This window comes from Scardinius erythrophthalmus (assembly GCF_964197995.2).
Source record: "Scardinius erythrophthalmus genome assembly, chromosome: 5".
NCBI lineage: Eukaryota > Metazoa > Chordata > Actinopteri > Cypriniformes > Leuciscidae > Scardinius > Scardinius erythrophthalmus.
The window spans coordinates 43,843,775-43,855,397 of record NC_138225.1 but is presented as its reverse complement, the minus strand read 5'-3'; the positions used below and the strand labels follow the sequence as shown (position 1 = coordinate 43,855,397).

General features: G+C 37.8%; 1 protein-coding gene across 4 annotated transcripts in view; it reads left to right on the top strand.

The window, feature by feature from the left end:
* The first annotated feature begins 1,679 nt into the window (after nt 1-1,679).
* Nucleotides 1,680-11,623, top strand: part of hnrpkl (heterogeneous nuclear ribonucleoprotein K, like) — a 31,497-nt gene continuing 21,553 nt past the window's right edge. For 3 of the 4 annotated variants that reach the window (XM_081366121.1, XM_081366122.1, XM_081366120.1), the window contains exons 1-5: nt 1,703-1,808; nt 4,008-4,118; nt 6,977-7,074; nt 7,158-7,214; nt 8,080-8,123. In XM_081366121.1, the coding sequence (XP_081222247.1) occupies nt 4,058-4,118; nt 6,977-7,074; nt 7,158-7,214; nt 8,080-8,123 (260 nt within the window). In that variant the 5' untranslated portion in view covers nt 1,703-1,808; nt 4,008-4,057. Of the gene's footprint in view, nt 1,809-4,007; nt 4,119-6,976; nt 7,075-7,157; nt 7,215-8,079; nt 8,124-11,623 lie in introns of all 4 variants that reach the window. The other variant, XM_081366123.1, reaches the window with a different exon arrangement.

Genomic DNA, 11,623 nt, shown 5'->3' with positions numbered 1-11,623 from the left:
AGCAGGTCTGGCGCGATGCATTCACTGTTGTGTAATGTCTTGTAGTATTTTCAGCAATTCCGAGATGAGACGCCGCTGCTGTGGGATGCGCAAAGACGTTGTGCGCGACGCGAGACTGTCATGAGTGGCCTTTCCTGGTCTCCGCAGAAAGGTGATAACGCAACGGGGAAATGTTCGCGTGCCAATATGTTGCGCTATCCGGGTTTTGCTTCTTCCAGACGCGGTGGTAAAACGTGTGGCCGCAGGCTGTGTGTGTCTACGGGCTGCGGTGGTGACGCTGACGTCTCACATCCAGCGCTGAGGAAGAAAACAAGCGAGACAGTGTGCGTGTGCGCGCGCGTGTGAAGAGGCAGCAGCGCGTACCTGCAAGCGCCTATTGATTACCGACCGCATCTCCCTCAGCCATCGCTGTAATTACATGTGGAGGGGGACGTTAAGATGCTCTCAGCGATGTCATATCGGCAATAATTGATCACCTATGTTGTCAAGGGGCTATCTTTGAGAGATGCATATTGACAGGGACGAGGAGATTGGTATAGGCTGTCAAATATGTTTTTTTTTTTATATATATATATATCGAGTAATTTGGGAAATTGCTTGATTGTTTTCATTTGTTCGTCTGTTTAACAGTTCAATATGAGCTGGCTGTGTTGCTTTTCCATCCTCTTTTCAGCAATCCTACCACAACTTCATGAATAGCCATTGGAGTGTGACGTGCTGTTTGACGCACAAGATGGGCTGCATCTAGAAAAATAATTACTAAACAAAAATGCCAGGATGTTTTCTTTTTTTTTTTACTGATGTCAGTCTCGCATTCCAATCGCAGTGTAGTCTATGGCAAGGAGACGAAATAATATTAATAATAAATAATAAATTATATTACTTTGTTTGGGGTGTTTACCGAATTATCAGTTTATGTGAACTGAAGGGAACGGGCGCGAGCGCTATGATGAATTCGGAAAATGCGCGTTTGAATCTCACATTTGATATCCGTGTTCATCTTGTGAGAGAAGTTAGAGTCCATCTGCACTAGATTCCACGCGTTGTATGAACATTTCAGTTAATTTCAGCATGTGTACACACTGGGGGCCCTTGGTTTAGGAAATTACTTGGTAGCACAACCCAAAAGACGAAGTGAAAGGTGACGGACTGTTATATTTTTTTACCAGGAGAGGGCGACAAATGCATTAGGCAACACTTTTTTTTTTTTTTTTTTTATCACGGTCAATGTGAGCTGCAATCACTATTTGATTTTTCCCTAAACACAATGATTACATTCCGGCCATTAAAGCCACCCTTTTTCGTCTTAAAAAGAGGCACCTGTACAATATAAGATATGCCCTGTATTCTTATCGGTCTATACCAGTTTTACTGGGTTTTGTAGCCTATTATTTTTTGCAGTACAGTGTTAACCAAACCAGTCCAATGCGAAAGACACGAGAGGGTGCACCTTGATCGACAGTAAAATTGTGAGTATATAAAACAAATTATAAATATTATATTTATGATATATGATACCAAAGCTGTTAAACGCCAAAGAAAACGACAGCGCTTCTCAGTTGCTATGACGATATCCTATAATGAAAGCGAATGCTAAGGGGCGGGGCTCACAAGGTTGACAGACACGTTACCCAATTAGATTGTTAGCCTTTATATTGACAGTCTTTTTAACCAATAAAGCTGCGCGTTTGAGTTCTGGCATAGCCAATCACGAAGCTAAAAAAATGCACGTAAACCTACAATGAAATCAAGGTAGAAGGCGCAGAAATTTCGGCCGAAAATTGGTGTGACGGAAGGGCTGCCTGCAGGTTTGTTAAATATTTTGAACCATATTACTACAAAGACACTTCCGTTGGAAATTGTGCTGTTATTTCCGGGGATAATAAATAACAGAAATAATTAGACCATTATACGTCGCCGTGCTGTAAATTAACCTGCTAGCTTGCTAAGACGAGCCTTTCTCAAAATGGAGAGTTTCCTGCTGTTCAGTCGCAACAGTCAACAGACAACAATTCCCCTCATACTATCCAACTAAAGCAGAGTCTTGCACTCAGAAACAAACTGTATATAAAAAGAGGAACGTTAAATGGTCTAACCAAATCCCGTGTTGTCAATTTCCAAGCCATTTTGTGCCCATAGATCGTTTGTGCAAAAATAGGACGTTTGTTAAAATGTTCAGACAGATGTTCTTGTTAAAGTCCGCAAAATTGACATGTATTTCACTTGTGAAGTTCAGTAAATGTAGCTGTGTTGTCAATTAATGAAGGCTTGTACTGTTATGATTGCTGTAACTGGAAGGCTAGCAGGCTAAATGCTAACGTTACTTGCGCACCATTTTGAAGCACTGGGCCTTGACACAGCCCTAAACTAGTCCTTATAACCAGTGTGAATGTTAGTTAACGCCAGGTCCCAAATTGCACGTTGCGTTTAAATGGTCTTGTATTTGATCAAATTAATTAAATTAGAATGTTTTTCTAATTGCTTTCTTTCTTGCATACCTTGTTTGTATTTTGAATTTGCTTTTAAAGTAACCGTATGCCTAACATATTTGTATATTATCAGACAAGAAAAATAACAGAAAAGTTCTATGGTATGTTACCATTTTTGTAGACATACACCGTGGTAATTCCATGGTATTCTATAAATTAGCATAACATTGTGCATGAAAAAGGTTATATTCAGTACTATAGGAAGTACTAATATTGTACCATGTTTTGGAGTGAACAGGATAAAACTGTTGGACAGGGCTTGATTTTACTAATCTGGAAATGATTGGATTGTGAAAAGTTGTCTCAGTATCAGTGGTTTTCAACTGGTTAGTTGCTGGTTTATTCTGGGAAATAATAGTGTTATATGCAAATAATGAAACTAACCATGTTATCATGTGTAGTTAGGATGAAAGAATGAACAGGCTTATCTTTTACCATGCAGGACTCTGGAGAAAACACTTTCTGTATTTTCTGTTGTTGTCAAAGTCCATTAGTCCAGACAGTCAAACACTCCAGTATTGTAGCATAAATTCATCAAATCATTTTTCTGTTCAGTCTAGATCATGTTAATAGTTTTGTATATTGTTGGGCCTGTGTAGTTCTTCGTATAATCAATACATTTTGATTCTTGATTTTAAGGACTTTTACTTTTACATTTTGTACGATTCTGATACAGTGTTGGATCGCCACATAAATCAGAACCACTGACAGGTGGATGGAGGTGTTGAGAAATAAAGCCTTGTTGACATCAGCTTAAAGTCATTTTATATATGGAACAAGCTATTACCAAGGAAAGTTTGTTCATTAGGGATGCACCGATATGAACATTTTGGCCGATAATTAAATCAACGAAACGCATCCTATGTGAGATTAATCAGATATTTATACAACATGAACATAATATTACAACTTGTATCTGCACAAAATAACATGAACTTGAACTAAGTTATGTGCTAGTCAGGATATGTAACTCCTGTTGTGGATGCACTCTTCCCATAAGAACGCAATGAAACGTGGCAACTAGGCTAAACCCAAAGAATTCACAACATTGTATTACAGTAGTATTATGTAATATGACAGCCCCAATCATAGTTATTAATGTTGTGCTTTGCTGTTTGAGCTGCATGCGCTGAAGCTAAAGATGATCACCAGTAGCCTAAGCGTTTTACTACTGCGTTAACCAAACAAATGCATCCGATTTGAGAATGAAAATATATAAATATAAATATATATTATAATATATACACAAATGCATACACACACACAAAATAGATATATTACAATTGCACTTACAAATTTCACAAAACAAAAGGCTATCAAAAACTAAAGTTATTAGCAAACCCAAAAATGTTATCGATAACAATAACATTAAAATAAACACATTGGCCGATACCGATATGGTGGGCGATATATCGTGCATCCCGAGTATTCGTTGAATAAAGATATTTTTGATTTCATGTGGACTTAAAAAAGGTATTTTCTGCATTGTTTTTTAACACTCAACACACTGTCTCTTAGAGTGACCCGTCGAGGACAGCCTATTCCATTTTGACTGCTGGCTGAAGACAATGGAGACAAAAATTGATCAGCAGGAAGAAGAGACCACTTTCAGTAACATTGACACTAACGGTAATGTATAGTCTCTGAATAGAGTGCAACCGTGGCCACCCACTTTTTCTGTGGCTTTGGTTTTTTGGAAGTATTTTTCCCATAGGGATATTTAAATCCCCATAGGGATTTTTTTTTTTTTTTCATTTTTCATTTTTTTTTCTAAGCCATGACGAGAAAAAATCACACTGCTGGATTATTAATCATCAATGTTTTTGTACCGCCCAAAATGCCACAATAACCAGTCAGAAAAAAAGAAAAAAAAAGAAATATTTTTAAAGTCACGGTGATCATCGTTTTCATGATCGATTGTTGCTGTCGCGTCCAAGTACTTGGGTGCTCTTGCACAACCCTATTAAAGAGTTAAAAGTCATGAACCAACCAACTAAAATCTGACCAAAAGGCAAAGGTACAACAAGATTGTGTTCTTAACTTTAATGGAGGAAAGAACTACAATCCCATGAAGCATTTTGAATGACAGTCAAATTAAAAACTATGGCTTCAACAGCATGTCTGTCAGAGACAAGAGACGTACCTTATACATAATTGACACTCGGGTCCTTTTTTTACCTGCGATTAAGATGCATTTTGGTCGGCGGTGATAGCCTCGTGGTTAGCGCGCCGACATAGCGCACCTGCGCCTCTGGCGACCCGAGTTCGATTCCCATGTCATTTGCCGATCCCGTTCCCCTCTCTCTACCTGACGCTTTCCTGTCAAAATCTCTACTGTTCTATCCAATAAAGGCACAAAAAGGCCAAAAACATAACTTAAAAAAAAAGAAGAGTTTTGGTCGATTGGATCACAAGTGGACGAAGCTAAATACAGGGGTAAACAGGGTCTAAAAAGTTTTGAGCTTGTCGACTTTCTACCACTTCCAGAGGTAGATGAAAACGGTCATGTGATCGAATGCATTCAAACAGCCACAAAAGACAGCCTACTCTCTGCCAGCTGACTTAATGTGTGAACATTATGGGAAGTGTGCTAGCTAGACAGGATTTAAACTTTGTCGGCATTAAGACCCAAGTTTGGTTTGAAGATGAAAACATACCAAGCACAATGTTCTTTCACCATTACATTACCATTTCTAACATGCACTCACAGCGTTCGGCGTGGCTATCAGATCAGAAACGAAAGCTTATAGAGCTCTCTCTGTTTTTCTGTCGTCTATACATACTGTATGTAAATTGCTCAAGCTTATTATGTCCGTAACATTGAAAATTTGAAAAAGCCCATACATTTATCTGCCCGTTGACCCTCCCCTTTAAGAAATCAGGACAGAAGTGGTTGAAAGTGGACAAAAGATACGGATACGTTCTACTTGTGATTCAAACGTCCACAACGCATCTTAATACCAAGTGTAAACAGGCCCTCATAATAAGCATAGATTCAGGAACTTCACAGGTGATTTTTTTTTTTTTTTTTTTTTTTAAATGTAGTTTGATCACTGTCTTCTCAGTTGTTTAAAAGATTAAGCCAATTATCAAAGTTTGATAAAATGTTTCATTTTCCAATAAAAGATTATACATTTTTACATGATTACTCAGACCACCATTTTTTTTTTATCTTCTCGGAAAGCGATAGCGCATTCAAAACATCCGGTAGTGGGGATTTTACAGGTAATGTGTTCCCCATGCCTCGGTTTGTGTTGGTCGGCCTCGAAACAAAAAAAAACACTCAAGTGTACAACTCTTAGCGGTGGACCTCTGCTTCTTTGTAAATATAAAAAATATATATATTATATTATTATTATTATTATTGAGAACGGATGGATTGAGCTTTTACATATTTAAATCTGCATTTTTTGTGATATTTACCCTGGTGTTTTTTTTTTTGTTTTTTTTTTTACCTTTATAAAAGGCATTTTTTCCCCCTAATCTTATAAGATTTAGCTATGCTTCATCTTAAATTTGATGAATAAATTCACTTAAAAAAATAAGACACTGTAGGGGGCTGTTAGCAATGAAATTAAAATCAATGGAATCAATGGGAGTCGCCAATGAGTTTTTACGACGGTGTTGTCAAATATCTATTCCGGAGCTGTAGGGGGAGCTCTATAGAGAAACCCGTGAGCAAAAACAGTGAAGAAATTGCCATAACTGCATAGCATAACTGACATGTTTGGCTTGTCAAAAAATGAATGTAATAAATGATTTGACTTTGAAAATCAAGTAAATGTGTATATATTTGTTTTTTGACCTGGAAAGGAGTGGTTTTGAAGCACTAAGTTGTTTTTATTGTCTCTTTATAACAAAACATTTTTTTATTTAAACCCATGAAAATGCAGATCCTGTTGTAAATAATATAATAATAATAATAATAAAGCAGATTTTGTCTTGTATACATAATACACAATACACATACACACACACACACAATGGGGATTGGCTCTGTGTTGTTTGCATTGTTTAATGGGATTGGGTGGCCACTAAAATGTCCTTTTGGTGTAAGTTAAGTTGAAATTGCGGAGTGATGGCTTCAGCAAAAGCATATACCATCGATTAGCAACTCTGGTCCGCACATTAGGTCTAATAGTCTTTAAAGATTTATAAGATATCATTTAAAATCAATTCGCCTATGGAGAAAATGAATGGGATTTTTACTTCCAGATCCTGACTGTTGCACTCTATTGGCTCAAAAGCTTTAGCTTTCAGCACAAAGTGTGTATATGAATGATTGTTAAAAGCATTTTCTCTGGATGTCTCCTTTGGACTTCTTTAAACTGGTTTCTATAGGTCCTCAAATTTTGTGAGAACCCCATCCACTAGTGTCTGATTATGTTTTGAATTCCATGGTGGCACTCTCCCAGAACGAGCAGTTTGATAAACAGGAATGTCTTAATTGTGGTTGAGGCTCAAGTGCCAGATTTGTGTTCCCTCAGGCAAGCGCCCCGCTGAGGACATGGATGAGGAACAGGCATTCAAACGCTCCCGCAACGCAGATGAAATGGTGGAACTCAGGGTGCTTCTCCAGAGCAAAGTGAGTAAAGCCGTACACATGCACTTTTCTTCTCCGTTTCTTCAGTATAATGACATTTTAACAGTGTAATTTTGTGTTTTCAGAATGCAGGGGCTGTGATTGGAAAGGGAGGCAAGAACATTAAAGCCTTGCGCACAGATGTGAGTATTAAGACCATGCTGCATGCTTATCATGAGCTTTTAAACAATGTTCTCTAATGGTCAAGTATTAACAAGACTTCTGACAACATCCTTTGACCAACAGTTGTTTTCATGAGCATTTCAGCTTAATCAGTCAAAAACACGAATCAGTCGGATTTGAAATCCCAGAAATCAAAACTCATGACACCAATCCGTCCATTAAAATCCCATTAAAATCCTCCAAAGTTTTGAATGCATTTGATCCTGAGGGCAGATCTTCCGTTTTGTAGCTATAGGTTGGCTCATTTGGACAGACAAGCTCTCTGAAATGGGGCTATTTTGTGAGTCTTTGACACTGTGTATAAAAGGGGAGGTACTTCTCAACGTTATATTGTTGAAGGCATTCTCTTTCACTCTCCCCCACTTCGAAAACCCAATTACAGATGTCTTGACTCTTGAGCTGACCCATAGTCCTGTATGAACCACTGTTGCCCAGTGGTTCTACATTTTAAAGTGTCTTTAGATCTGTCCAGCCCTTTTTCTTGTGCATTCTTTGCCAAGTCTCTTCAAAAGAAAAAAAATTGGACAGTAGATTGAGTAAAGCCTTGTATTCAATTAAAAATGTATTCCTTCTCCCCCTCTTCCCTCTCCTTTACTTTTTTTTGTTTTTGGCCACCTTCCTCCGTTGCCCATGTACTGGATCGACTTGCCCCTCCTGCGTTGCCCACCTTGATGTTGGCCCAACCTCCGCCCCTGATCGCCCGCCCGCCCACCTGACACCCCGGTTGGCCCCGCCCATAAACGTGCCCCTCCTTAAACGGGCACCTTACTTGACATCATGTGATTGAATGCCCCTGCCCAATGCCAACCTCCACGACCAATGCAGTACAATGCCAGTGTATCAGTCCCAGACAGCAGTGGCCCAGAGCGGTATGTCCCACCAGTTATTGCCTCACTGCCTGATTAGAAAGAGAACACATGTCTTTGATAACCTGCCTTCTGTTTCATTTTAACATTTTCACACATATAGTCCCCCCCCCCCTTAAGAAACATGTATTGTTCCATTTGACTTTTTTTTTTTTTTTTTTCTTAATTTGTATTTTTTTTTGTATATATTTAAATGTCTTTTCTCCTCCCCCAACACCCCCATTAAGTCTTTGAATATAATTTGCGAACTTTCTTTGTTGCACAGAATTGTATGTAATCAATCACTTCTCCTGCCTCGGAGAGAGACTGCACTCATATTAATCTGCTGAATGTGTGGATTAGGGGTGGGCGGTATGACCATAATGTGATTTTTGGTGCACATTTAACACAACTTTTTTTTTTTTATGACCATAATGTAATTCCACTTTTCAGATAATTGAGTGAATTAAATGCGTTTCAAGCTAAATGTACTTTTTATATTTTTCTTTTTATTTGGAACATAATGTATACAAACCAAAATACCAGATTATTCAACAAAAGATTAAGTCTAATAGCAGAAACAGCTTTAACATTTGTAAAACGAAAGAAATAAAAAATATAAAATTTGATTTGATAGTCTGCGTTCAGATTTGTAAAATAGGTACACCTGTGAATACGCCCCAAATTAATTCAGTATTCGAGAACTTGCATCGTTCCTCAATAACCAAAACCAACTAAATGTTGCATTTGTCTAGGGGTGGAAATCTTTTGGAATCTCACAATTTGATTATAATAAATTCTTGAGGTCATTATTTGATTTAAAAATTGCTTCTTGATTTTGAATTGAATTTTATTGTCTTTGCTGCCCCCCTAAGAACCTGTGCCCCCAATTGATTGATATTAAATACAGCTTATAAGTGTAATTAAACTTTAATAAAAGTTTTGTTGAATTATTTCAATTGTTTTACTTCATCAGTCAACTTATATTATCTAAATATTTTATATTAAACTATATTATTCATAATAAATTACATTATTATTTTACTCAAGCCCGGTTAAAACAGACTCAGCCTTACATATTCGTCTCTCATGGCATGAGCGTGTCTTTTGCATCGTCGAAATAGTGGTGCAGGTATGATGTTACTTTGTAGGCCAACCGACAGTTATCATCACACTGGTTCCCTCAACAAAAACCCATTAGGATTGTTCCATAGGCTTTTGGATTATTGTGAAAAATGAGGTCTGTGGACCTATAAACAAAAGTTTATAATATTTACAAGTTTTGTCCATCAAGATTATTTTCACAGATGAACACAACTTTTATGAATTTTGAATCCTAAATGCAGCTGCCAGAAGCAAAAAGCTAAAGGTACGCTTACGCTACAAACTAACTATACCACGGTTCCACGACTTTAATGTCACCATCACTAAGCTTCCGACAACTCTTTCAGTTTTATTTTTATTTTAAAAACATTTCCACTGAAAGTTTGAGTTAGAATAGTGTAAGCACAATTATAAGCATAATGAGGCTGTAAAAGTGGACTGAGGTTACCTGTTTGGCGTGATGACGTTTAATGCCCCTGACAGCCTCTTTTGTCCCATTTAGCCACTTGTTAGCAACTCCCTTTTTCAAGATGCATAACGGCTTAAAAAAAAATCACGAGTGTGTTTATACCGATGTATTTTGTCGTAGAATAAAACGTGAAAGTGTCTTGAGCTTGTTCACCACAGACCTTGTTTCAGCCATTTAACCAAAATCCCATTCAAAAAGCCCATTAACTTCAGGACGACGGAACTGGAAGTGCTAAAATGCTACATGTACATGCATTTTGGCCTACAAAGTGATGTCACACCTGTACCACTCTGTGAATGTCAGCTGGTTCCGATCAGTGGCCAATCTTTTGGAGTTATATAAATATAATATGCACTGTTGTATTCTTAATATTTGGTGATTTAGCCTACGATACAGGATATGTTCATTCACTTTTACAAGCAGGTATTGTTCATTACCACAGCAACCGCTTACACGTCCATGTTGAACGCACTTCTCATGTGTAAAAAGTACAAAAAAGCTTGTGCTGGATTGCTGGTAATTTATACGTTAAGGCTTTTTTCTATTTGTTAAAATACTGATATGGAACTTTTGTTGTCAAGTAAGCTTCATTTGTCCCCTGTTGCAAGCCTGTGTGCTCTCTAAACTGTCCTGTGCTGCACCATTCTTTGTTCCGTCAACATCAACAGACATTTAGAATATCAATTTATGAATTGATTCAAATTGATCGCGATTAAACTGTGAATCGACCCCCCCCACCACCACCACCACCACCACCTCTACATTTGTCCCACTATGTATTTTATTGTAATGCACTGAAACTTCGACAATCAAAAATATTTGGTTGAAACGGCCCAATTATTATTATTATTTTTGTTTTGGAGCGCTGAAATCATTGACTGAAACAGTGACGTTTAATTAGCACTTCTTAGATGCTACTAAAATTATTCTAGCAGCTTCAGTTTACTACGGCTGGTTTCATTTATCACCTGAGAACATGACACCCTGAATAGCATAAAGAATTGCCAATTACCAAAATTTAATTACAGCAACTTTATTTTCCGTTTTGGTTCTCGGCTAAATGAAAACTTTAAAGTTCCCCTGTAGTCAATCATTTTATTCCTTTATGTATCGCTCTCTACAGCTTCGGACACATAACGGTATGATTATGATTGGCCTTTTGCTTGACTGTTATCAAACAGCTAATAATGTGTTGCTAATGTTACACAAACCGTGTAACCATGTTTCACAAGCTAATGTTACACAAACACGTTCGCCATCTCAGTCTGCCTTCTAAACATCAGTATCCTTAGAAACCCTTTGAACAACTTAGAATGTGGAGAAAGGCATATTGTTCGTCATAACATCGTAATATACATCTTATACATAATTCACCCTCTATATTGCTAAATGTACCCTATTTTTCATATCAACAGAAAAGTATACGGGGATAACCTGGCTTCTCTTGTGACTCCCCTGCTTCATAGCATAGTTAATGATATACTAAAGCCCACCCCCCTTGTGATGGGATTGGTTGTAGTTTGTTACGTAAGGAACACCGGTGATTTCAAACTGCGTTTTTGAGACTGCCTTTCGTAAACTTCAAAAAGAAAATACTCAGCAATGGTGTTGACTTATGAATATGGTTTGTCTTAAAGCATATTAAAAACACCACATAGACATATAAACAACATTAAAAACTAGATTTTTAAAGCCCCAAACAACCCCTCCCGTTTTGTAGCGTTTAATTTATATCAGTTCGGCCAGAGCCGATTAGCTCGATAAAGCCAAAGTTTCCTCCTAATCTCTAACCGTTTCTCCTCCTAACCTTCACCATATCGCTTTAAAATATAGCATTTTGTGCATAATTCAGATGGGTCCGATACATTTTGTAGTCTGCGCCGACTCGTGCATATTATCCGCTTTGTGCTATAGTGTATGTGGACCGGAGCAGACTGTGCACGCTGCGGCG